The sequence below is a fragment of the Engystomops pustulosus genome, chromosome 2 (genome assembly GCF_040894005.1).
Source record: "Engystomops pustulosus chromosome 2, aEngPut4.maternal, whole genome shotgun sequence".
In the NCBI taxonomy this organism is placed as follows: domain Eukaryota; kingdom Metazoa; phylum Chordata; class Amphibia; order Anura; family Leptodactylidae; genus Engystomops; species Engystomops pustulosus.
The window spans coordinates 1988710-2016301 of NC_092412.1; the positions used below are offsets into that span (position 1 = coordinate 1988710).

The 27592-nt window shown below is 45.3% G+C and overlaps 1 protein-coding gene across 1 annotated transcript in view; it reads right to left on the bottom strand.

The window, feature by feature from the left end:
• Positions 1-26923, bottom strand: part of LOC140116348 (vomeronasal type-2 receptor 26-like) — a 71706-nt gene extending 44783 nt beyond the window's left edge. The window contains exons 1-2 of the mRNA XM_072132876.1: positions 26781-26923; positions 26235-26526 (exon numbers count right to left, since the gene is read on the bottom strand). Of these exons, the coding sequence (XP_071988977.1) occupies positions 26235-26526; positions 26781-26923 (435 nt within the window). The remainder of the gene's footprint in view (positions 1-26234; positions 26527-26780) is intronic.
• Between the last annotated feature and the right edge of the window lie 669 nt (positions 26924-27592).

Here is a 27592-nt window from a genome sequence, read left to right on the forward strand (position 1 = left end):
TCTTGTAGTCACTCACCACTTTCCTGTCTGTTCTCTTGTAGTCACTCACCACTTTCCTGTCTGTTCTCTTGTAGTCACTCACCACTTTCCTGTCTGTTCTCTTGTAGTCACTCACCACTTTCCTGCTGTTCTCTTGTAGTCACTCATCACTTTCCTGTCTGTTCTCTTGTAGTCACTCACCACTTTCCTGTCTGTTCTTTTGTAGTCACTCACCACTTTCCTGTCTGTTCTTTTGTAGTCACTCACCAATGTCCTGTCTGTTCTATTGTAGTCACTCACCGCTTTCCTGTCTGTTCTCTTGTAGTCACTCACCAATTTCCTGTCTGTTCATTTGCAGTCTCTTACCACTTTCCGGTCTGTTCTCTTGTAGTCACTCACCACTTTCCTGCTGTTCTCTTGTAGTCACTCATCACTTTCCTGTCTGTTCTCTTGTAGTCACTCACCACTTTCCTGCTGTTCTCTTGTAGTCACTCATCACTTTCCTGTCTGTTCTCTTGCAGTCACTCTCCACTTTCCTTTCTGTTCTCTTCTAGTCACTCACCACTTTCCTGTCTGTTCTCTTGTAGTCACTCACCAATTTCCTGTCTGTTCTCTTGTAGTCACTCACCACTTTCCTGCTGTTCTCTTGTAGTCACTCATCACTTTCCTGTCTGTTCTCTTGCAGTCACTCTACACTTTTCTTTCTGTTCTCTTCTAGTCACTCACCACTTTCCTGTCTGTTCTCTTGTAGTCACTCACCACTTTCCTGTCTGTTCTCTTGTAGTCACTCACCAATTTCCTGTCTGTTCTCTTGTAGTCACTCACCACTTTCCTGTCTGTTCTCTTGTAGTCACTCACCACTCTTCTGCCTATTCTCTTGTAGTCACTCACCACTTTCCTGTCTGTTCTCTTGTAGTCTCTCATCACTTTCCTGTCTGTTCTCTTATAGTCACTCACCACTTTCCTGTCTGATCTCTTGTTGTCATTCATCACTTTTCTGTCTGTTCTCTTGTAGTCACTCACCACTTTCCTGTCTGTTCTTTTGTAGTCACTCACCAATGTCCTGTCTGTTCTCTTGTAGTCACTCACCAATTTCCTGTCTGTTCTCTTGTAGTCACTCACCACGTTCCTGTCTGTTCTCTTGTAGTCACTCACCAATTTCCTGTCTGTTCTCTTGTAGTCACTCACCACTTTCCTGCTGTTCTCTTCTAGTCACTCATCACTTTTCTGTCTGTTCTCTTGTAGTCACTCACCACTTTCCTGTCTGTTCTTTTGTAGTCACTCACCAATGTCCTGTCTGTTTTCTTGTAGTCACTCACCAATTTCCTGTCTGTTCTCTTGTAGTCACTCACCAATTTTCTGTCTGTTCTCTTGTAGTCACTCACCACTTTCCTGTCTGTTCTTTTGTAGTCACTCACCAATGTCCTGTCTGTTCTCTTGTAGTCACTCACCAATTTCCTGTCTGTTCTCTTGTAGTCACTCACCGCGTTCCTGTCTGTTCTCTTGTAGTCACTCACCAATTTCCTGTCTGTTCTCTTGTAGTCACTCACCACTTTCCTGCTGTTCTCTTCTAGTCACTCACCACTTTCCTGCTGTTCTCTTCTAATCTCTCACCAATTTCCCGTCTGTTCTCTCTTAGTCACTCACCACTTTCCTGTCTGTTCTCTTGCAGTCAGTAATCACTTTCCTGTCTGTTCTCTTGTAGTCTCTCACCATTTTCCTGTCTGTTCTCTTGTAATCACTCACCACTTTCCTGCGTATTCTCTTGTAGTCACTCATCACTTTCCAGTCTGTTCTCTTGTAGTCACTCACCACGTTCCTGTCTGTTCTCTTGCAGTCTCCCACCACTTTTCCTGTCTGTTCTCTTGTAGTCACTCAACACTTTCCTGCTGTTCTCTTCTAGTCACTCATCACTTTTCTGTCTGTTCCCTTGTAGTCACTCACCATTTTCCTGTCTCTTCTCTTTTAGTCACTCCCCTTTTTCCTATCTGTTAATTTTCTGTCTCTCACCCCTTTTCTGTCTGTTCTCTTGTAGTCACTCACCACTTTCCTGTCTGCTCTCTTGTAGTCACTCACCACTTTCCCGTCTGTTCTCTTGTAGTCACTCACCACTTTCCTGTCTGTTCTCTTATATTATCTCATTACTTTTCTGTCTGTTCTCTTGTAGTCACTCACCACTTTCCTCTCTGTTCTCTTGTAGTCACACACCATGTTCCTGTCTGTTCTCTTGTAGTAACTCACCACTTTCCTGTCTGTTCTCTTGTAGTCACTCACCATGTTCCTGTCTGTTCTCTTGTAGTCTCCCACCACTTTCCTGTCTGTTCTCTTGTAGTCACTCACCACTTTCCTGTCTGTTCTCTTGTAGTCACTCACCACTTTCCTGTCTGCTCTCTTGTAGTCACTCACCACTTTCCCGTCTGTTCTCTTGTAGTCACTCACCACTTTCCTGTCTGTTCTCTTATACTATCTCATTACTTTTCCGTCTGTTCTCTTGTAGTCACTCACCACTTTCCTCTCTGTTCTCTTGTAGTCACACACCATGTTCCTGTCTGTTCTCTTGTAGTAACTCACCACTTTCCTGTCTGTTCTCTTGTAGTCACTCACCATGTTCCTGTCTGTTCTCTTGTAGTCTCCCACCACTTTCCTGTCTGTTCTCTTGTAGTCACTCACCACTTTCCTGTCTGTTCATTTGCAGTCTCTCTCCACTTTCCTGTCTGTTCTCTTGTAGTCCCTCACCACTTTCCTGTCTGTTCTCTTATAGTCACTCACCATGTTCCTGTCTGTTCTCTTGTAGTGTCCCACCACTTTCCTGTCTGTTCTCTTGTAGTCACTGACCACTTTCCTGTCTGTTCATTCGCAGTCTCTCACCACTTTCCTGTCTGTTCTCTTGTAGTCACTCAACACTTTCCTGTCTGTTCTGTTGCAGTCACTCTCCACTTTCCTGTCTGTTCTCTTGTAGTCCCTCACGACTTTCCTGTCTTTTCTCTTGCAGACAGTCATCACTTTCCTGTCTGTTCATTTGCAGTCTCTCACCATTTTCCTGTCTGTTCTCTATTAGTCACTCACCACTCTCCTGCTTATTCTCTTGTAATCACTCACCACTTTCCTGTCTGTTCTCTTGTAGTCACTCACCACGTTCCTGTCTGTTCTCTTGTAATCACTTACCACTTTCCTGTGTATTCTCTTGTAGTCTCTCCCCACTTTCCTGTCTGTTCTCTTGTAGTCACTCACCACTTTCCTGTCTGTTCTCTTGTAGTCACTCACCACGTTCCTGTCTGTTCTCTTGTAGTCTCCCACCACTTTTCCTGTCTGTTCTCTTGTAGTCACTCACCACTTTCCTGCTGTTCTCTTCTAATCTCTCACCAATTTCCTGTCTGTTCTCTTGTAGTCACTCACCACTTTCCTGTCTGTTCTCTTGCAGTCAGTCATCACTTTCCTGTCTGTTCATTTTCAGTCTCTCACCATTTTCCAGTCTGTTCTCTTGTAGTCACTCACCACTCTCTTGCCTATTCTCTTGTAGTCACTCACCACTTTCCTGTCTGTTCATTTGCAGTCTTTAACCACTTTCCTGTCTGTTCTCTTGTAGTCACTCACCACTTTCCTGTCTGTTCTCTTGTAGTCACTCACCACTTTCCTGTCTGTTCTCTTGCAGTCACTCTCCATTTTCCTGTCTGTTCTCTTGTAGTCACTCACCACTTTCCTGTCTGTTCATTTGCAGTCTCCCACCACTTTCCGGTCTGTTCTCTTGTAGTCACTCACCATTTTCCTGTCTGCTCTGTTGCAGTCACTCACCACTTTCCTGTTGTCCCTTGTTCTCTTGTTGTCCCTCACCATTTTCCTGTCTGTTCTATTGTAGTCACTCACCACTTTCCTGTCGGTTTTCTTGTAGTCAGTCATCACTTTCCTATCTGTTCTCTTGCAGTCAGTCATCACTTTCCTGTCTGTTTATTTGCAGTCTCTCACCATTTTCCTGTCTGTTCTCTTGTAGTCACTCACCACTCTCCTGCCTATTCTCTTGTAGTCTCCCACCACTTTCCTGTCTGTTCTCTTGTAGTCACTCAACAATTTCCTGTCTTTTCTCTTCTAGTCACTCACCACGTTCCTGTCTGTTCTCTTGTAGTCACTCACCATTTTCCTGTCTGTTCTCTTCTAGTCACTTACCACTCTCCTGCCTATTCTCTTGTAGTCACTCACCACTTTCCTGTCTGTTCTCTTGTAGTCACTCGCCACGTTCCTGTCTGTTCTCTTGAAGTCACTCACCACTCTCCTGTCTGTCTCTTGTAGTCACTCACCACTTTCCTGTCTGTTCTCTTGTAGTCACTCACCACGTTCCTGTCTGTTCTCTTGAAGTCACTCACCACTTTCCTGTCTATTCTCTTGTAGTCTCTCCCCACTTTCCTGTCTGTTCTCTTATAGTCACTCACCACGTTCCTGTCTATTCTCATGTAATCACTCACCACTTTCCTGTCTGTTCTCTTGTAGTCTCTCACCACTTTCCTGTCTGTTCTCTTGTAGACACTTTCCACTTTCCTCTCTAGTCTCTTGTAGTCTCTCACCACGTTCCTGTCTGTTCTCTTGTAGTCAATCACCACGTTCCTGTCTGTTCTCTTGTAGTCACTCACCACTTTCCTGTCTATTCTCTTGTAGCCTCTCCCCACTTTCCTGTCTGTTCTCTTGTAGTCTCTCACCACGTTCCTGTCTGTTCTCTTGTAGTCACTCACCACTTTCCTGTCTGTTCTCTTGTAGTCAATCACCACGTTCCTGTCTGTTCTCTTGTAATCACTCACCACTTTCCTGTCTATTCTCTTGTAGTCTCTCCCCACTTTCCTGTCTGTTCTCTTGTAGTCACTCACCACGTTCCTGTCTGTTCTCTTGTAGTCACTCACCAATTTCCTGTCTGTTCTCTTGTAGTCTCTCACCACTTTCCTGCTGTTCTCTTCTAGTCACTCATCACTTTTCTGTCTGTTCCCTTGTAGTCACTCACCATTTTCCTGTCTCTTCTCTTTTAGTCACTCCCCACTTTCCTATCTGTTAATTTTCTGTCTCTCACCCCTTTTCTGTCTGTTCTCTTGTAGTCACTCACCACTTTCCTGTCTGCTCTCTTGTAGTCACTCACCACTTTCCCGTCTGTTCTCTTGTAGTCACTCACCACTTTCCTGTCTGTTCTCTTATATTATCTCATTACTTTTCTGTCTGTTCTCTTGTAGTCACTCACCACTTTCCTCTCTGTTCTCTTGTAGTCACACACCATGTTCCTGTCTGTTCTCTTGTAGTAACTCACCACTTTCCTGTCTGTTCTCTTGTAGTCACTCACCATGTTCCTGTCTGTTCTCTTGTAGTCTCCCACCACTTTCCTGTCTGTTCTCTTGTAGTCACTCACCACTTTCCTGTCTGTTCTCTTGTAGTCACTCACCACTTTCCTGTCTGCTCTCTTGTAGTCACTCACCACTTTCCCGTCTGTTCTCTTGTAGTCACTCACCACTTTCCTGTCTGTTCTCTTATACTATCTCATTACTTTTCCGTCTGTTCTCTTGTAGTCACTCACCACTTTCCTCTCTGTTCTCTTGTAGTCACACACCATGTTCCTGTCTGTTCTCTTGTAGTAACTCACCACTTTCCTGTCTGTTCTCTTGTAGTCACTCACCATGTTCCTGTCTGTTCTCTTGTAGTCTCCCACCACTTTCCTGTCTGTTCTCTTGTAGTCACTCACCACTTTCCTGTCTGTTCATTTGCAGTCTCTCTCCACTTTCCTGTCTGTTCTCTTGTAGTCCCTCACCACTTTCCTGTCTGTTCTCTTATAGTCACTCACCATGTTCCTGTCTGTTCTCTTGTAGTGTCCCACCACTTTCCTGTCTGTTCTCTTGTAGTCACTGACCATCTTCCTGTCTGTTCATTCGCAGTCTCTCACCACTTTCCTGTCTGTTCTCTTGTAGTCACTCAACACTTTCCTGTCTGTTCTGTTGCAGTCACTCACCACTCTCCTGCTTATTCTCTTGTAATCACTCACCACTTTCCTGTCTGTTCTCTTGTAGTCACTCACCACGTTCCTGTCTGTTCTCTTGTAATCACTTACCACTTTCCTGTGTATTCTCTTGTAGTCTCTCCCCACTTTCCTGTCTGTTCTCTTGTAGTCACTCACCACTTTCCTGTCTGTTCTCTTGTAGTCACTCACCACGTTCCTGTCTGTTCTCTTGTAGTCTCCCACCACTTTTCCTGTCTGTTCTCTTGTAGTCACTCACCACTTTCCTGCTGTTCTCTTCTAATCTCTCACCAATTTCCTGTCTGTTCTCTTGTAGTCACTCACCACTTTCCTGTCTGTTCTCTTGCAGTCAGTCATCACTTTCCTGTCTGTTCATTTTCAGTCTCTCACCATTTTCCAGTCTGTTCTCTTGTAGTCACTCACCACTCTCTTGCCTATTCTCTTGTAGTCACTCACCACTTTCCTGTCTGTTCATTTGCAGTCTTTAACCACTTTCCTGTCTGTTCTCTTGTAGTCACTCACCACTTTCCTGTCTGTTCTCTTGTAGTCACTCACCACTTTCCTGTCTGTTCTCTTGCAGTCACTCTCCATTTTCCTGTCTGTTCTCTTGTAGTCACTCACCACTTTCCTGTCTGTTCATTTGCAGTCTCCCACCACTTTCCGGTCTGTTCTCTTGTAGTCACTCACCATTTTCCTGTCTGTTCTGTTGCAGTCACTCACCACTTTCCTGTTGTCCCTTGTTCTCTTGTTGTCCCTCACCATTTTCCTGTCTGTTCTATTGTAGTCACTCACCACTTTCCTGTCTGTTTTCTTGTAGTCAGTCATCACTTTCCTATCTGTTCTCTTGCAGTCAGTCATCACTTTCCTGTCTGTTTATTTGCAGTCTCTCACCATTTTCCTGTCTGTTCTCTTGTAGTCACTCACCACTCTCCTGCCTATTCTCTTGTAGTCTCCCACCACTTTCCTGTCTGTTCTCTTGTAGTCACTCAACAATTTCCTGTCTTTTCTCTTCTAGTCACTCACCACGTTCCTGTCTGTTCTCTTGTAGTCACTCACCATTTTCCTGTCTGTTCTCTTCTAGTCACTTACCACTCTCCTGCCTATTCTCTTGTAGTCACTCACCACTTTCCTGTCTGTTCTCTTGTAGTCACTCGCCACGTTCCTGTCTGTTCTCTTGAAGTCACTCACCACTCTCCTGTCTGTCTCTTGTAGTCACTCACCACTTTCCTGTCTGTTCTCTTGTAGTCACTCACCACGTTCCTGTCTGTTCTCTTGAAGTCACTCACCACTTTCCTGTCTATTCTCTTGTAGTCTCTCCCCACTTTCCTGTCTGTTCTCTTATAGTCACTCACCACGTTCCTGTCTATTCTCATGTAATCACTCACCACTTTCCTGTCTGTTCTCTTGTAGTCTCTCACCACTTTCCTGTCTGTTCTCTTGTAGACACTTTCCACTTTCCTCTCTAGTCTCTTGTAGTCTCTCACCACGTTCCTGTCTGTTCTCTTGCAGTCACTCTACACTTTACTGTCTCTTCTCTACTAGTCACTCACCACTTTCCTGTCTGTTCTCTTGTAGTCACTCACCATTTTCCTGTCTGTTCTCTTCTAGTCACGTACCACTCTCCTGCCTATTCTCTTGTAGTCACTCACCACTTTCCTGTCTGTTCTCTTGTAGTCAATCACCACGTTCCTGTCTGTTCTCTTGTAATCACTCACCACTTTCCTGTCTATTCTCTTGTAGTCTCTCCCCACTTTCCTGTCTGTTCTCTTGTAGTCACTCTCCACTTTCCTGTCTATTCTCTTGTAGCCTCTCCCCACTTTCCTGTCTGTTCTCTTGTAGTCTCTCACCACGTTCCTGTCTGTTCTCTTGTAGTCACTCACCACTTTCCTGTCTGTTCTCTTGTAGTCAATCACCACGTTCCTGTCTGTTCTCTTGTAATCACTCACCACTTTCCTGTCTATTCTCTTGTAGTCTCTCCCCACTTTCCTGTCTGTTCTCTTGTAGTCACTCACCACGTTCCTGTCTGTTCTCTTGTAGTCACTCACCAATTTCCTGTCTGTTCTCTTGTAGTCTCTCACCACTTTCCTGTCTGTTCTCTTGTAGTCTCTCACCACTTTCCTGTCTATTCTCTTGTAGCCTCTCCCCACTTTCCTGTCTGTTCTCTTGTAGTCTCTCACCACGTTCCTGTCTGTTCTCTTGTAGTCACTCACCACTTTCCTGTCTGTTCTCTTGTAGTCAATCACCACGTTCCTGTCTGTTCTCTTGTAATCACTCACCACTTTCCTGTCTATTCTCTTGTAGTCTCTCCCCACTTTCCTGTCTGTTCTCTTGTAGTCACTCACCACGTTCCTGTCTGTTCTCTTGTAGTCACTCACCAATTTCCTGTCTGTTCTCTTGTAGTCTCTCACCACTTTCCTGTCTGTTCTCTTGTAGTCTCTCACCACTTTCCTGTCTGTTCTCTTGTAGACACTCTCCACTTTCCTCTCTAGTCTCTTGTAGTCTCTCACCACGTTCCTGTCTGTTCTCTTGCAGTCACTCACCACTTTCCTGTCTATTCTCTTGTAGTCTCTCCCCACTTTCCTGTCTGTTCTCTTGTAGTCACTCACCACGTTCCTGTCTGTTCTCTTGTAGTCACTCACCAATTTCCTGTCTGTTCTCTTGTAGTCTCTCACCACTTTCCTGTCTGTTCTCTTGTAGTCTCTCACCACTTTCCTGTCTATTCTCTTGTAGCCTCTCCCCACTTTCCTGTCTGTTCTCTTGTAGTCTCTCACCACGTTCCTGTCTGTTCTCTTGTAGTCACTCACCACTTTCCTGTCTGTTCTCTTGTAGTCAATCACCACGTTCCTGTCTGTTCTCTTGTAATCACTCACCACTTTCCTGTCTATTCTCTTGTAGTCTCTCCCCACTTTCCTGTCTGTTCTCTTGTAGTCACTCACCACGTTCCTGTCTGTTCTCTTGTAGTCACTCACCAATTTCCTGTCTGTTCTCTTGTAGTCTCTCACCACTTTCCTGTCTGTTCTCTTGTAGTCTCTCACCACTTTCCTGTCTGTTCTCTTGTAGACACTCTCCACTTTCCTCTCTAGTCTCTTGTAGTCTCTCACCACGTTCCTGTCTGTTCTCTTGCAGTCACTCTACACTTTACTGTCTCTTCTCTACTAGTCACTCACCACTTTCCTGTCTGTTCTCTTGTAGTCACTCACCATTTTCCTGTCTGTTCTCTTCTAGTCACTTACCACTCTCCTGCCTATTCTCTTGTAGTCACTCACCACTTTCCTGTCTGTTCTCTTGTAGTCAATCACCACGTTCCTGTCTGTTCTCTTGTAGTCACTCACCACTTTCCTGTCTATTCTCTTGTAGCCTTTCCCCACTTTCCTGTCTGTTCTCTTGTAGTCTCTCACCACGTTCCTGTCTGTTCTCTTGTAGTCACTCACCACTTTCCTGTCTGTTCTCTTGTAGTCAATCACCACGTTCCTGTCTGTTCTCTTGTAATCACTCACCACTTTCCTGTCTATTCTCTTGTAGTCTCTCCCCACTTTCCTGTCTGTTCTCTTGTAGTCACTCACCACGTTCCTGTCTGTTCTCTTGTAGTCACTCACCAATTTCCTGTCTGTTCTCTTGTAGTCTCTCACCACTTTCCTGTCTGTTCTCTTGTAGTCTCTCACCACTTTCCTGTCTGTTCTCTTGTAGTCACTCACCACTTTCCTGTCTGTTCTCTTGCAGTCACTCTCCCCTTTCCTGTCTATTTTCTTGTAGTCACTCACCACTTTCCTGTCTGTTCTCTTGCAGTCAGTCATCACTTTCCTGTCTGTTCATTTGCAGTCACTCACCACTTTCCTGTCTATTCTCTTGTAGTCTCTCCCCACTTTCCTGTCTGTTCTCCTGTAGTCTCTCACCACGTTCCTGTCTGTTCTCTTGTAGTCACTCACCACTTTCCTGTCTGTTCTCTTGTAGTCAATCACCACGTTCCTGTCTGTTCTCTTGTAATCACTTACCACTTTCCTGTCTATTCTCTTGTAGTCTCTCCCCACTTTCCTTTCTGTTCTCTTGTAGTCTCTCACCACTTTCCTGTCTGTTCTCTTGTAGTCACTCACCACTTTCCTGTCTGTTCTCTTGCAGTCACTCTCCCCTTTCCTGTCTGTTTTCTTGTAGTCACTCACCACTTTCCTGTCTGTTCTCTTGCAGTCAGTCATCACTTTCCTGTCTGTTCATTTGCAGTCTCTCACCATTTTCCTGTCTGTTCTCTTGTAGTCACTCACCACTTTCCTGTCTGTTCTTTTGCAGTCTTTAACCACTTTCCTGTCTGTTCTCTTGTAGTCACTCACCATTTTCCTGTCTGTTCTCTTCTAGTCACTTACCACTCTCCTGCCTATTCTCTTGTAGTCACTCACCACTTTCCTGTCTGTTCTCTTGTAGTCAATCACCACGTTCCTGTCTGTTCTCTTGTAGTCACTCACCACTTTCCTGTCTATTCTCTTGTAGCCTTTCCCCACTTTCCTGTCTGTTCTCTTGTAGTCTCTCACCACGTTCCTGTCTGTTCTCTTGTAGTCACTCACCACTTTCCTGTCTGTTCTCTTGTAGTCAATCACCACGTTCCTGTCTGTTCTCTTGTAATCACTCACCACTTTCCTGTCTATTCTCTTGTAGTCTCTCCCCACTTTCCTGTCTGTTCTCTTGTAGTCACTCACCACGTTCCTGTCTGTTCTCTTGTAGTCACTCACCAATTTCCTGTCTGTTCTCTTGTAGTCTCTCACCACTTTCCTGTCTGTTCTCTTGTAGTCTCTCACCACTTTCCTGTCTGTTCTCTTGTAGTCACTCACCACTTTCCTGTCTGTTCTCTTGCAGTCACTCTCCCCTTTCCTGTCTATTTTCTTGTAGTCACTCACCACTTTCCTGTCTGTTCTCTTGCAGTCAGTCATCACTTTCCTGTCTGTTCATTTGCAGTCACTCACCACTTTCCTGTCTATTCTCTTGTAGTCTCTCCCCACTTTCCTGTCTGTTCTCCTGTAGTCTCTCACCACGTTCCTGTCTGTTCTCTTGTAGTCACTCACCACTTTCCTGTCTGTTCTCTTGTAGTCAATCACCACGTTCCTGTCTGTTCTCTTGTAATCACTTACCACTTTCCTGTCTATTCTCTTGTAGTCTCTCCCCACTTTCCTTTCTGTTCTCTTGTAGTCTCTCACCACTTTCCTGTCTGTTCTCTTGTAGTCACTCACCACTTTCCTGTCTGTTCTCTTGCAGTCACTCTCCCCTTTCCTGTCTGTTTTCTTGTAGTCAGTCACCACTTTCCTGTCTGTTCTCTTGCAGTCAGTCATCACTTTCCTGTCTGTTCATTTGCAGTCTCTCACCATTTTCCTGTCTGTTCTCTTGTAGTCACTCACCACTTTCCTGTCTGTTCTTTTGCAGTCTTTAACCACTTTCCTGTCTGTTCTCTTGTAGTCACTCACCACTTTCCTGTCTGTTCTGTTGCAGTCTCTCTCCACTTTCCTGTCTGTTCTCTTGTAGTCACTCACCACTTTCCTGTCTGTTCTCTTGCAGTCACTCTCCATTTTCCTTTCTGTTCTCTTGTAGTCACTCACCACTTTCCTGTCTGTTCATTTGCAGTCTCCCACCACTTTCCGGTCTGTTCTCTTGTAGTCACTCACCATTTTCCTGTCTGTTCTGTTGCAGTCACTCACCACTTTCCTGTCTGTTCTCTTGTTGTCCCTCACCATTTTCCTGTCTGTTCTCTTGTAGACACTCAACACTTTCCTGTCTGTTCTCTTGTAGTCTCTCACCAATTCCCTGTCTGTTCTATTGTAGTCACTCACCAATTTCCTATCTGTTTTCTTGTAGTCAGTCATCACTTTCCTATCTGTTCTCTTGCAGTCAGTCATCACTTTCCTGTCTGTTTATTTGCAGTCTCTCACCATTTTCCTGTCTGTTCTCTTGTAGTCACTCACCACTCTCCTGCCTATTCTCTTGTAATCACTCACCACTTTCCTGTCTCTTCTCTTGTAGTCACTCACCACTTTCCTGTCTATTCTCTTGTAGTCTCTCCGCACTTTCCTGTCTGTTCTCTTGTAGTCACTCACCACGTTCCTGTCTGTTCTCTTGTAGTCACTCACCATTTTCCTGTCTGTTCTCTTCTAGTCACTTACCATTTTCCTGTCTGTTCTCTTGTAGTCACTCACCACTTTCCTGTCTGTTCTCTTGTAGTCACTCACCTTTTTCCTGTCTGTTCTCTTGTAGTCATTCACCACTTTCCTGTCTGTTCTCTTGTAGTCACTCACCACTTTCCTGTCTGTTCTCTTGTAGTCACTCACCACTTTCCTGTCTGTTCTCTTGTAGTCATTCACCACTTTCCTGTCTGTTCTCTTGTAGTCACTCACCACTCTCCTGCCTATTCTCTTGTAGTCACTCACCACTTTCCTGTCTGTTCTCTTGTAGTCACTCACCACTTTCCTGTCTGTTCTCTTGTAGTCACTCACCACTTTCCTGTCTGTTCTCTTGTAGTCATTCACCACTTTCCTGTCTGTTCTCTTGTAGTCACTCACCACTCTCCTGCCTATTCTCTTGTAATCACTCACCACTTTCCTGTCTGTTCTCTTGTAGTCTCTAAGCACTTTCCTGTCTGTTCTCTTATAGACACTCTCCACTTTCCTCTCTATTCTCTTGTAGTCTCTCACCACGCTCCTGTCTGTTCACTTGCAGTCACTATACACTTTACTGTCTCTTCTCTTCTAGTCACTCACCACTTTCCTGTCTGTTCTCTTGTAGTCACTCACCATTTTCCTGTCTGTTCTCTTCTAGTCACTCACCACTTTCCTGTCTGTTCTCTTGTAGTTACTCACCACGTTCCTGTCTTTTCTCTTGTAGTCACTTATCACTTTCCTGTCTGTTTCCTTGTAGTCACTCATCGCTTTCCTGTCTGTTCTTTTGCAGTCACTCTCCACTTTCATGTCTATTCTCTTGCAGTAACTCTCTACTTAAGTGTCTGTTCTCTTGTAGTCACTCACAAATTTCCTGTCTGTTCTCTTGTAGTCACTCACTAAAGTCCTGTGTGTTCTCTTGTAGTCAATCTCCACTTTCCTGTCTGTTCTCTTGTAATCACTCACCACTTTCCTGTCTGTTCTCTTGTTGTCTCTCACCACTTTCCTGTCTGTTCTCTTGTAGACACTCTCCACTTTCCTCTCTAGTCTCTTGTAGTCTTTCACCACTTTCCTGTCAGTTCTCTTGTAGTCACTCACCACTTTGCTGTCTGTTCTCTTGCAGTCACTCATCACTTTCCTGTCTGTTCCCTTGTATTCACTTACCAATTTCCTGTCTCTTCTCTTGTAGTCTCTCCCCACTTTCCTGTCTGTTCATTTGCTGTCTCTCACCACTTTTCTGTCTGTTCTCTTGTAGTCACTCACCACTTTCCTGTCTCTTCTCCTGTAGTCTCTCATCACGTTCCTGTCTTTTCTCTTGTAGTCACTCATCACTTTCCTGTCTGTTCTCTTGTAGTCACTTACCACTTTCCTGTCTATTCTCTTGTACTCTCTCCCCACTTTCCTGTCTGTTCTCTTGTAGTCACTCACCACGTTCCTGTCTGTTCTCTTGTAGTCTCCCACCACTTTCCTGTCTGTTCTCTTGTAGTCACTCAACAATTTCCTGTCTTTTCTCTTCTAGTCACTCACCACGTTCCTGTCTGTTCTCTTGTAGTCACTCACCATTTTCCTGTCTGTTCTCTTCTAGTCACTTACCACTCTCCTGCCTATTCTCTTGTAGTCACTCACCACTTTCCTGTCTGTTCTCTTGTAGTCACTCACCACGTTCCTGTCTGTTCTTTTGAAGTCACTCACCACTCTCCTGTCTGTCTCTTATAGTCACTCACCACGTTCCTGTCTGTTCTCTTGTAATCACTCACCACTTTCCTGTCTGTTCTCTTGTAGTCTCTCACCACTTTCCTGTCTGTTCTCTTGTAGACACTCTCCACTTTCCTCTCTAGTCTCTTGTAGTCTCTCACCACGTTCCTGTCTGTTCTCTTGCAGTCACTCTACACTTTACTGTCTCTTCTCTACTAGTCACTCACCACTTTTCTGTCTGTTCTCTTGTGGTCACTCACCATTTTCCTGTCTGTTCTCTTCTAGTCACTTACCACTCTCCTGCCTATTCTCTTGTAGTCACTCACCACTTTCCTGTCTGTTCTCTTGTAGTCAATCACCACGTTCCTGTCTGTTCTCTTGTAGTCACTCACCACTTTCCTGTCTATTCTCTTGTAGTCTCTCCCCACTTTCCTGTCTGTTCTCCTGTAGTCTCTCACCACGTTCCTGTCTGTTCTCTTGTAGTCACTCACCACTTTCCTGTCTGTTCTCTTGTAGTCACTCACCAATTTCCTGTCTGTTCTCTTGTAGTCTCTCACCACTTTCCTGTCTGTTCTCTTGTAGTCTCTCACCACTTTCCTGTCTGTTCTCTTGTAGTCACTCACCACTTTCCTGTCTGTTCTCTTGCAGTCACTCTCCCCTTTCCTGTCTGTTTTCTTGTAGTCACACACCACTTTCCAGTCTGTTCTCTTGCAGTCAGTCATCACTTTCCTGTCTGTTCATTTGCAGTCTCTCACCATTTTCCTGTCTGTTCTCTTGTAGTCACTCACCACTTTCCTGTCTGTTCATTTGCAGTCTTTAACCACTTTCCTGTCTGTTCTCTTGTAGTCACTCACCACTTTCCTGTCTGTTCTGTTGCAGTCTCTCTCCACTTTCCTGTCTGTTCTCTTGTAGTCACTCACCACTTTCCTGTCTGTTCTCTTGCAGTCACTCTCCATTTTCCTTTCTGTTCTCTTGTAGTCACTCACCACTTTCCTGTCTGTTCATTTGCAGTCTCCCACCACTTTCCGGTCTGTTCTCTTGTAGTCACTCACCATTTTCCTGTCTGTTCTGTTGCAGTCACTCACCACTTTCCTGTCTGTTCTCTTGTTGTCCCTCACCATTTTCCTGTCTGTTCTCTTGTAGACACTCACCACTTTCCTGTCTGTTCTCTTGTAGTCTCTCACCAATTCCCTTTCTGTTCTATTGTGGTCACTCACCAATTTCCTATCTGTTTTCTTGTAGTCAGTCATCACTTTCCTATCTGTTCTCTTGCAGTCAGTCATCACTTTCCTGTCTGTTTATTTGCAGTCTCTCACCATTTTCCTGTCTGTTCTCTTGTAGTCACTCACCACTCTCCTGCCTATTCTCTTGTAATCACTCACCACTTTCCTGTCTCTTCTCTTGTAGTCACTCACCACTTTCCTGTCTATTCTCTTGTAGTCTCTCCGCACTTTCCTGTCTGTTCTCTTGTAGTCACTCACCACGTTCCTGTCTGTTCTCTTGTAGTCACTCACCATTTTCCTGTCTGTTTTCTTCTAGTCACTTACCACTCTCCTGCCTATTCTCTTGTAGTCACTCACCACTTTCCTGTCTGTTCTCTTGTAGTCACTCACCACGTTCCTGTCTGTTCTCTTGTAGTCACTCACCACTTTCCTGTCTATTCTCTTGTAGTCTCTCCCCACTTTCCTGTCTGTTCTCTTGTAGTCACTCACCACGTTCCTGTCTGTTCTCTTGTAATCACTCACCACTTTCCTGTCTGTTCTCTTGTAGTCTCTAACCACTTTCCTGTCTGTTCTCTTTTAGACACTCTCCACTTTCCTCTCTATTCTCTTGTAGTCTCTCACCACGCTCCTGTCTGTTCACTTGCAGTCACTATACACTTTACTGTCTCTTCTCTTCTAGTCACTCACCACTTTCCTGTCTCTTCTCTTCTAGTCACTCACCACTTTCCTGTCTGTTCTCTTGTAGTCACTCACCATTTTCCTGTCTGTTCTCTTCTAGTCACTCACCACTTTCCTGTCTGTTCTCTTGTAGTTACTCATCACTTTCCTGTCTGTTTCCTTGTAGTCACTCATCGCTTTCCTGTCTGTTCTTTTGCAGTCACTCTCCACTTTCATGTCTATTCTCTTGCAGTAACTCTCTACTTAAGTGTCTGTTCTCTTGTAGTCACTCACAAATTTCCTGTCTGTTCTCTTGTAGTCACTCACTACTGTCCTGTGTGTTCTCTTGTAGTCAATCTCCACTTTCCTGTCTGTTCTCTTGTAATCACTCACCACTTTCCTGTCTGTTCTCTTGTAGTCTCTCACCACTTTCCTGTCTGTTCTCTTGTAGACACTCTCCACTTTCCTCTCTAGTCTCTTGTAGTCTTTCACCACTTTCCTGTCAGTTCTCTTGTAGTCACTCACCACTTTCCTGTCTGTTCTCTTGCAGTCACTCATCACTTTCCTGTCTGTTCCCTTGTAGTCACTCACCAATTTCCTGTCTCTTCTCTTGTAGTCTCTCCCCACTTTCCTGTCTGTTCTCTTGTAGTCACTCACCACTTTCCTGTCTGTTCATTTGCTGTCTCTCACCACTTTTCTGTCTGTTCTCTTGTAGTCACTCACCACTTTCCTGTCTCTTCTCCTGTAGTCTCTCATCACGTTCCTGTCTTTTCTCTTGTAGTCACTCATCACTTTCCTGTCTGTTCCCTTGTAGTCACTCACCACTTTCCTGTCTGTTCTTTTGCAGTCACTCTCCACTTTCATGTCTATTCTCTTGCAGTAACTCTCCACTTAAGTGTCTGTTCTCTTGTAGTCACTCACAAATTTCCTGTCTGTTCTCTTATAGTCATTTCCCACTTTCCTGTCTAATCATTTGCAGTCTCTCACCACTTTCCTGTCTATACTCTTGTAGTCACTCACCACTTTCCTGTCTGTTCTCTTGTAGTCACTCACCACTTTCCTGTCTCTTCTCCTGTAGTCTCTCATCACGTTCCTGTCTTTTCTCTTGTAGTCACTCATCACTTTCCTGTCTGTTCCCTTGTAGTCACTCACCACTTTCCTGTCTGTTCTTTTGCAGTCACTCTCCACTTTCATGTCTATTCTCTTGCAGTAACTCTCCACTTAAGTGTCTGTTCTCTTGTAGTCACTCACAAATTTCCTGTCTGTTCTCTTATAGTCATTTCCCACTTTCCTGTCTAATCATTTGCAGTCTCTCACCACTTTCCTGTCTATACTCTTGTAGTCACTCACCACTTTCCTGCGTGTTCTCTTGTAGTCACTCACCACTTTCCTGTCTATTCTCTAGTATTCAATCACCACTTTCCTGTCTGTTCTCTTGTAGTCTCTCACCACTTTCCTGTCTGTTCTCTTGTAGTCACTCACCACTTTCCTGCCTGTTCTCTTGTAGTCACTCACCACTTTCCTGTCTGTTCTCTTGTAGTCTCTCACCACTTTCCTGTCTGTTCTCTTGTAGTCACTCACCACTTTCCTGTCAGTTCTCTTGCAGTCACTCACCACTTTCCTGTCTGTTCTCTTTCATTCACTCATCACTTTCCTGTCTGTTCCCTTGTAGTCACTCACCACTTTCCTGTCAGTTCTCTTGCAGTCACTCACCACTTTCCTGTCTGTTCTCTTTCATTCACTCATCACTTTCCTGTCTGTTCCCTTGTAGTCACTCACCACTTTCCTGTCTGTTCTCTTTCATTCACTCATCACTTTCCTGTCTGTTCCCTTGTAGTCACTCACCACTTTCCTGTCTGTTCTCTTGTAGTCACTCACCACTTTCCTGTCTGTTCTCTTGCAGTCACTCACCACTTTCCTGTCTGTTCTCTTTCATTCACTCATCACTTTCCTGTCTGTTCCCTTGTAGTCACTCACCACTTTCCTGCCTGTTCTCTTGTAGTCACTCACCACTTTCCTGCCTGTTCTCTTGTAGTCACTCACCACTTTTCTGTCTGTTCTCTTGTAGTCTCTCACCACTTTCCTGTCTGTTCTCTTGTAGTCACTCACCACTTTCCTGTCAGTTCTCTTGCAGTCACTCACCACTTTCCTGTCTGTTCTCTTTCATTCACTCATCACTTTCCTGTCTGTTCCCTTGTAGTCACTCACCACTTTCCTGTCAGTTCTCTTGCAGTCACTCACCACTTTCCTGTCTGTTCTCTTTCATTCACTCATCACTTTCCTGTCTGTTCCCTTGTAGTCACTCACCACTTTCCTGCCTGTTCTCTTGTAGTCACTCACCACTTTCCTGCCTGTTCTCTTGTAGTCACTCACCACTTTTCTGTCTGTTCTCTTGTAGTCTCTCACCACTTTCCTGTCTGTTCTCTTGTAGTCACTCACCACTTTCCTGTCAGTTCTCTTGCAGTCACTCACCACTTTCCTGTCTGTTCTCTTTCATTCACTCATCACTTTCCTGTCTGTTCCCTTGTAGTCACTCACCACTTTCCTGTCAGTTCTCTTGCAGTCACTCACCACTTTCCTGTCTGTTCTCTTTCATTCACTCATCACTTTCCTGTCTGTTCCCTTGTAGTCTCTCACCACTTTCCTGTCTGTTCTCTTGTAGTCACTCACCACTTTCCTGTCTGTTCCCTTGTAGTCACTCACAAATTTCCTGTCTCTTCTCTTGTAGTCTCTCCCCACTTTCCTGTCTGTTCATTTGCAGTCTCTCACCACTTTTCTCTCTGTTCTCTTGTAGTCACTCATCACTTTCCTGTCTGTTCTCTTGTTGTCATTCATCACTTTCCTGTCTGTTCTCTTGTTGTCATTCACCACTTTCCTGTCTGTTCTCCTGTAGTCACTCCCCACTTTCCTGTCCGTTCTCTTATATTATTTCATTACTTTTCTGTCTGTTCTCTTGTAGTCATTTACCACTTTCCTGTCTGTTCTCTTTTAATCACTCTTCACTTTCCTGTCTTTTCTCTTGTAGTCACTCAGCACTTTCCTGTCTGTTCCCTTGTAGTCACTCACCGCTTTCCTGTCTGTTCTTTTGCAGTCACTCTCCACTTTCATGTCCGTTCTCTTGCAGTCACTCTCCACTTAAGTGTCTCTTCTCTTGTAGTCACTCCCCACTTTCCTGTCTGTTCTCTTTTAATCACTCTTCACTTTCCTCTCTGTTCTGTTGTAGTCTCTCACCACTTTCCTGTCTGTCCTCTTGTAGTCTCTCATCACATTCCTGTCTTTTCTCTTGTAGTCACTCATCACTTTCCTGTCTGTTCCCTTGCAGTCACTCTCCACTTAAGTGTCTGTTCTCTTATAGTCACTCACCACTTTCCTGTCTGTTCATTTGCAGTCTCTCACCATTTTCTTGTCTGTTCTCTTGTAGTCACTCACCACTTTCCTGTCTGTTCTCTTGTAGTCACTCAACACTTTCCTGTCTGTTCTATTTTAGTCTCTCCTCACTTTCCTGCGTGTTCTCTTGTAGTCACTCACCACTTTCCTGCCTGTTCTCTTGTAGTCACTCACCACTTTCCTGTCTGTTCTCTTGTAGTCTCTCACCACTTTCCTGTCTGTTCTCTTGTAGTCACTCACCACTTTCCTGTCAGTTCTCTTGCAGTCACTCACCACTTTCCTGTCTGTTCTCTTTCATTCACTCATCACTTTCCTGTCTGTTCCCTTGTAGTCACTCACCACTTTCCTGTCAGTTCTCTTTCATTCACTCATCACTTTCCTGTCTGTTCCCTTGTAGTCACTCACCACTTTCCTGTCTGTTCTCTTTCATTCACTCATCACTTTCCTGTCTGTTCCCTTGTAGTCACTCACCACTTTCCTGTCTGTTCTCTTGTAGTCACTCACCACTTTCCTGTCTGTTCTCTTGCAGTCACTCACCACTTTCCTGTCTGTTCTCTTTCATTCACTCATCACTTTCCTGTCTGTTCCCTTGTAGTCACTCACCACTTTCCTGCCTGTTCTCTTGTAGTCACTCACCACTTTCCTGCCTGTTCTCTTGTAGTCACTCACCACTTTTCTGTCTGTTCTCTTGTAGTCTCTCACCACTTTCCTGTCTGTTCCCTTGTAGTCACTCACCACTTTCCTGTCAGTTCTCTTGCAGTCACTCACCACTTTCCTGTCTGTTCTCTTTCATTCACTCATCACTTTCCTGTCTGTTCCCTTGTAGTCTCTCACCACTTTCCTGTCTGTTCTCTTGTAGTCACTCACCACTTTCCTGTCTGTTCCCTTGTAGTCACTCACAAATTTCCTGTCTCTTCTCTTGTAGTCTCTCCCCACTTTCCTGTCTGTTCATTTGCAGTCTCTCACCACTTTTCTCTCTGTTCTCTTGTAGTCACTCATCACTTTCCTGCCTGTTCTCTTGTTGTCATTCATCACTTTCCTGTCTGTTCTCTTGTTGTCATTCACCACTTTCCTGTCTGTTCTCCTGTAGTCACTCCCCACTTTCCTGTCCGTTCTCTTATATTATTTCATTACTTTTCTGTCTGTTCTCTTGTAGTCATTTACCACTTTCCTGTCTGTTCTCTTTTAATCACTCTTCACTTTCCTGTCTTTTCTCTTGTAGTCACTCAGCACTTTCCTGTCTGTTCCCTTGTAGTCACTCACCGCTTTCCTGTCTGTTCTTTTGCAGTCACTCTCCACTTTCATGTCCGTTCTCTTGCAGTCACTCTCCACTTAAGTGTCTCTTCTCTTGTAGTCACTCCCCACTTTCCTGTCTGTTCTCTTTTAATCACTCTTCACTTTCCTCTCTGTTCTGTTGTAGTCTCTCACCACTTTCCTGTCTGTCCTCTTGTAGTCTCTCATCACATTCCTGTCTTTTCTCTTGTAGTCACTCATCACTTTCCTGTCTGTTCCCTTGCAGTCACTCTCCACTTAAGTGTCTGTTCTCTTATAGTCACTCACCACTTTCCTGTCTGTTCATTTGCAGTCTCTCACCATTTTCTTGTCTGTTCTCTTGTAGTCACTCACCACTTTCCTGTCTGTTCTCTTGTAGTCACTCAACACTTTCCTGTCTGTTCTATTTTAGTCTCTCCTCACTTTCCTGCGTGTTCTCTTGTAGTCACTCACCACTTTCCTGCCTGTTCTCTTGTAGTCACTCACCACTTTCCTGTCTGTTCTCTTGTAGTCTCTCACCACTTTCCTGTCTGTTCTCTTGTAGTCACTCACCACTTTCCTGTCAGTTCTCTTGCAGTCACTCACCACTTTCCTGTCTGTTCTCTTTCATTCACTCATCACTTTCCTGTCTGTTCCCTTGTAGTCACTCACCACTTTCCTGTCAGTTCTCTTTCATTCACTCATCACTTTCCTGTCTGTTCCCTTGTAGTCACTCACCACTTTCCTGTCTGTTCTCTTTCATTCACTCATCACTTTCCTGTCTGTTCCCTTGTAGTCACTCACCACTTTCCTGTCTGTTCTCTTGTAGTCACTCACCACTTTCCTGTCTGTTCTCTTGCAGTCACTCACCACTTTCCTGTCTGTTCTCTTTCATTCACTCATCACTTTCCTGTCTGTTCCCTTGTAGTCACTCACCACTTTCCTGCCTGTTCTCTTGTAGTCACTCACCACTTTCCTGCCTGTTCTCTTGTAGTCACTCACCACTTTTCTGTCTGTTCTCTTGTAGTCTCTCACCACTTTCCTGTCTGTTCTCTTGTAGTCACTCACCACTTTCCTGTCAGTTCTCTTGCAGTCACTCACCACTTTCCTGTCTGTTCTCTTTCATTCACTCATCACTTTCCTGTCTGTTCCCTTGTAGTCACTCACCACTTTCCTGTCAGTTCTCTTGCAGTCACTCACCACTTTCCTGTCTGTTCTCTTTCATTCACTCATCACTTTCCTGTCTGTTCCCTTGTAGTCACTCACCACTTTCCTGCCTGTTCTCTTGTAGTCACTCACCACTTTCCTGCCTGTTCTCTTGTAGTCACTCACCACTTTTCTGTCTGTTCTCTTGTAGTCTCTCACCACTTTCCTGTCTGTTCTCTTGTAGTCACTCACCACTTTCCTGTCTGTTCTCTTTCATTCACTCATCACTTTCCTGTCTGTTCCCTTGTAGTCACTCACCACTTTCCTGTCAGTTCTCTTGCAGTCACTCACCACTTTCCTGTCTGTTCTCTTTCATTCACTCATCACTTTCCTGTCTGTTCCCTTGTAGTCTCTCACCACTTTCCTGTCTGTTCTCTTGTAGTCACTCACCACTTTCCTGTCTGTTCCCTTGTAGTCACTCACAAATTTCCTGTCTCTTCTCTTGTAGTCTCTCCCCACTTTCCTGTCTGTTCATTTGCAGTCTCTCACCACTTTTCTCTCTGTTCTCTTGTAGTCACTCATCACTTTCCTGTCTGTTCTCTTGTTGTCATTCATCACTTTCCTGTCTGTTCTCTTGTTGTCATTCACCACTTTCCTGTCTGTTCTCCTGTAGTCACTCCCCACTTTCCTGTCCGTTCTCTTATATTATTTCATTACTTTTCTGTCTGTTCTCTTGTAGTCATTTACCACTTTCCTGTCTGTTCTCTTTTAATCACTCTTCACTTTCCTGTCTTTTCTCTTGTAGTCACTCAGCACTTTCCTGTCTGTTCCCTTGTAGTCACTCACCGCTTTCCTGTCTGTTCTTTTGCAGTCACTCTCCACTTTCATGTCCGTTCTCTTGCAGTCACTCTCCACTTAAGTGTCTCTTCTCTTGTAGTCACTCCCCACTTTCCTGTCTGTTCTCTTTTAATCACTCTTCACTTTCCTCTCTGTTCTGTTGTAGTCTCTCACCACTTTCCTGTCTGTCCTCTTGTAGTCTCTCATCACATTCCTGTCTTTTCTCTTGTAGTCACTCATCACTTTCCTGTCTGTTCCCTTGCAGTCACTCTCCACTTAAGTGTCTGTTCTCTTATAGTCACTCACCACTTTCCTGTCTGTTCATTTGCAGTCTCTCACCATTTTCTTGTCTGTTCTCTTGTAGTCACTCACCACTTTCCTGTCTGTTCTCTTGTAGTCACTCAACACTTTCCTGTCTGTTCTATTTTAGTCTCTCCTCACTTTCCTGCGTGTTCTCTTGTAGTCACTCACCACTTTCCTGTCTATTCTCTAGTATTCAATCACCACGTTCCTGTCTGTTCTCTTGTAGACACTCTCCACTTTCCTCTCTAGTCTCTTGTAGTCTCTCACCACTTTCCTGTCAGTTCTCTTGTAGTCACTCACCACTTTCCTGTCTGTTCTCTTGTAGTTACTAACCACTTTCCTGCCTGTTCTCTTGTAGTCACTTACCACTTTCCTGTCCGTTCTCTTGTAGTCTCTCACCACTTTCCTGTCTGTTCTCTTGTAGTCTCTCACCACTTTCTTGTCTGTTCTCTTGTAGTCACTCATCACTTTCCTGTCTGTTCTCTTGTAGTCACTCACCACTTTCCTGTCTGTTCTCTTGTAGTCACTCACCACTTTCCTGTCTATTCTTTTTTAGTCACTCACCACTTTCCTGTCTGTTCTCTTGTAGTCCCGACGTCCTACTCCATCCCAAACTCTGAACTGTTGCCGCCTGCCTTGACTACTTGCCTTCCCCGACTACAAGATTGCCTGCCGATTATGTACCTCAACTTTTGCAGCCCTGCGGACAAGTCGTGCATGTGCAGCGGGCTTCAGTTTCACCTATGGAGCCTTCCTTTCCTCGGCTATATAATTTCCGACAGAGGTCTCCAGATGGATCCTGCCAAACTCTCTGCAGTTCTACACTGGCCAGGTCCGGAAGGCCTACATGCCATACAAAGGTTAGGCACCTGTATATTACCTGTTAGCACCTCCACTTTCCCACTATTTCTTAGAGTCTGCGGGGCAAGGCTAGTGCAGAGATAACTTTATAAACATCCTCCGTGCAGGGGCAGTGCTCACCCAGACAGGACTTAAAGGCTGAACTCTCACTTTCGGCTTTTTTTCTAGAACTTTTTCCTCCGCAGAGAAATTATTCCATATGAGATAGAGAACTTTTGGCCATCAAAGTTGCCCTGGAGGAATGGCAATATCTTCTGGAGGGGGCTCAACATCTGGTCTCTGTATATACAGATCATAAAAATCTCCTGTATCTCCAGACAGCCCAATTCCTCAACCCTAGGTAAGCCCGTTGGTCACTCTCTTTTCTCATTTCAATCTTCTGATCCACTTCCATCCTGTGGAGAAGAACATCAAGGCTGAGGCCCTTTTCTGTGCCTCTGATCTTATTGGAGAAGAGACGATTTCTCGGCATATTATCTCTCCTGAATAACTTGTTGTTGCTGCTCCAGTGGATTTTTGGCAGCTTCCCCCCAGCAAGATGTATGTTCTACCTGCACTGCGAAAGAGAATTTTGTCTTGGGGACATTGTTAACATCTGGCTGGGCACCCTGGGGTGCATTGCTCCATGGCCCTGATCCCATGTCTCAGGTGGCAGACGCACCCTTTTCCCTCTCCTTGGCGGCGTCCTGGCTTGGGCTCACTTACCTCTCTGTGCTCCTGCTCCTGTCTCAGCTTCCCAGCGCTTCCATTTCCTAGGATGCGCCTGCTGACACTCGAAAGGGCCAGAGCGCTGCTGATTGGCACTGACCACTTCCCTGGATTCTTTAAAAGCCGGTTTCTCCCAGCATTCCCCGCCAGATTTTTCCGCTCTTATGCCTCATAGAAAGCTTCCTGTTTTTACCTCCCGTTGTGACCCCCGAACCTGTTCCTGATTCCGCTCCTACGCTGCCAACCCTGACCTCCTTCTCCATCCCAGACTCTGAACAGTTGCCACCTGCCTTGACTATTTGCCTGTCCCCGACCTCGAGATTGCCTGCTGGTTCTGTACTCGACTTGGCTGCCAGCGGGGACAAGTTGCACCTGTGAAACGACCTGGTAATACCACTCCGCAGCAAGACCAACCCGCTTTGCGGCGGGCTCTGGTAAAGACCGGGTGCCACTTAGATTCTGGTTCCAGGTGTCGGCTTGTGTAATTGTCCCCGGTGGTCCAGGGGGTTTACTGCGCCTGGAGCCTGACAATACATTGCAGACTTTCTGGACTTTGCTTGCCTGATACCCTGAACAATCTGGTACCTAAATGTCGTCTCATCTTAGCACACATTATGCATTGAGCTCCATTATTCTGTATTAGAATGTATCTTGTCTGGGTTAACCATTCATTGTTATCCCCTATGTCCTGTTGTTACTTCAGTTACACAGACATAGTTATTGTCAGCTATAACTGGTCCTGCCCATCCATCTGGGAGCAAAAATGTCAGTCTTTAATCCGGGCATCCGCCCGCACCAAAACCCAGGCAAACAAGAAGTCCAGGTCTACTCTAGTCTTCTCCCCAGGTGACAAAGTTTGGCTGCCTTCTAGGTACATCTGTGTGAGTATTCCTAGCTATGCACTTGGTTCTTGATTCCTGGGTCCATTTGAAGTACTGAAGCACACCAATCCCGTGGCGTATAAGCTTCGCCTTCCTCTCTCCATGCGCATCCCAAGCTCATTCCACGTCTTTATCTTGAAGACTGTCATAGAGAACCACTACTACCGGCAAGTGGTTCTGCTCCTGATCCAGATTCCACCAATGTTTTCAAGGTAAAGGAAGTCCTGGATATGAAGTCAGTTAGAGTTAAGCGGTTCTTTCTTGTCGACTGGAAGGGGTTCGGCAGGAACCTTGGAACCAGAGGATAACATCTTGGACCGTGGCCTGCTGCAAAAATTCCTCCACCCAAGAAGAAGGGGAGGTCGGAGGGGGGTACAGTCAAGAGTGCACCTCCCAGGTCGCAGGCGCACACGTGCCCTTCTCCACTGCCCCAGTCCCCTGCATATATATTAGTACATGAGGGGGTGCTGCATATATATTAGTACATGAGGAGGTGCTGCATATATATTAATACTGGAGGGGGTGCTGAAACTATATTAGTACATGAGGAGGTGCTGCATATATTTTTATACATGTGGAGGCGCTGCACATAAATTAATACATGTCAAGGTGCTGCATATACTGTATATATGAATTGATGAGAGGGTTGGCGCACAGTGCGCATGTCCCGGGCCCCCGGCTCTTTGCCCATAAATGCGCCCCCACCAAGTGTGGGCAATATTATCAGGGCTTTCATGCCATGACATTGGCATAGAAGCCCTGAAATAGTCACAATTGTTAGCGATCTACCAGCAATTGTGATTATTATTCCCTTTATGCCAGGTGAGGGGGCATGGAAGGGGTTGAAGAAGAGTACGGTCTATATGTGGGCCAATAAAGAGTTCTCCTACGCCCCATCTACTCACAGTGCATATTTTTACACCAGTAGGACCTGATGTAAGTAAATACTCCACATGGCCGCCCCGCAGGAGGGTGGGGATTTCATCATACACTAGAGTGTGATAAATATCCCCCAATCTATGTAAAGCGGTAAGGAGGCGTTAAGGATCTACAGTCCATTCATTCTGGATACACAAAACATAGAAGGAAGAATAGGAGGAGCTCCTACATCTCTTACATCATTGTTAGTTTGATTTGTATGATATTTTAATGTTTTTTACAGGTTTTGATCTCTACCATAGGATTTGGGTTGTGATACCTGCGGATAGTGATACAGGCCGATCAGCTGAGAGATCAGATACGTTGAAGAAGATTCCAGATCCCCAATGATCGCCACCAGATCTTCCCCCTTACGACAGACATAGTTTGGCACCAGGACTTGTCCTCCGGTCATCAGGGACATGGATCCTTTAACCGTTCCTCGCTTCAGCCCCTTCGTGTTATAAATCTCGTAGCCCAGAGTGATGTTGGGTAATAAATCTTGTCTTCCATTGATCTCTTCTATAGCAAACACCGTAGCCAGGTAATGTCTGTAGAGCCGAGGAGAACAACTGCAAAGAAGATTAGATCTGATCAGATTATTCTAGATTATGCTGGATTATGCCAGAATACAGACTATTAGACTAGAATTGTAAAGGTTGTAAAATGTGGAATGCAGGAATTAAGGGACAAGGATGTGCCTGCTGCTGATGGTGGTGATGGAGCTGTTGCTGCAGGGATAGGTCATGTTCCATTTCTACTTGATTCAAGTCCCTTTGGTACAATCATGTGCCAGCATCTACAGGTCGGCCCCTGTCATGGGTACTCCTGTGAGCCATATCCCGGGTCAATGGTGCACCCGTATGCCTCCCTGTGCCCCTGAATCATGTCTTCGGCCTCAATTACCTTCCCTGGCTTCAGCGGCGGTTCCTGCACTCCGATAATTAGCAATGGTCTATTGCCTGCCATGATAAATTCCCAGCCCCTTCCTGTGTACCCTGCTGGATCTTTGAGCCTTGTGCCTTAGAAAAAACTTGCTCCTTATGTCCTGTGCATTTATAGTGATTTCCCATTGTGACCTCAATTCCGTTCCTGACTTCGCTCCTGTGCTGCCTGTCCTGACCTCGGCCTGTACCCAACTCCGTCTCTGCCTCAAGATTTTGCAACTCGCCTTGGCCATCATCGTGGACAAAGTCGAACCTGCGGAATGACCTGTTGGTATCATGCCGCAGAAAGTCCAACTCGCTTTGGGGCTGGCTCAGGTGAAAAAGACACCTTGCCTGCACGGGACCTACCGTCTTCCCTGAGTGGCCTGAACTCTCTGGCCACTCGAATTGACATCCGCTTCTCTGAGCGCTCAGAGGAGCAGAGAGGCGAACAAACCCAAGCTAAGATCCGACAACTATCCCGCTTGGATCCAGTCTTCCAAAGACCACCTCTTCCATCCTCTGTCTCTGCTCCACCTATGCTGATGGATAAAGCTTGGCTGACCCCCCAAGAGTGCTGCAGACGAAGACAGACATGCCTTCTCAAGTGTTCTCCAAGCCTCTGGTGGGTCGCTCAGTGGACTTCGCTGATGTTTTCTCGGAGAAGAAAGCAGAGGCTCTGCCACTGCACCATCCCTACGACTGCCCTATA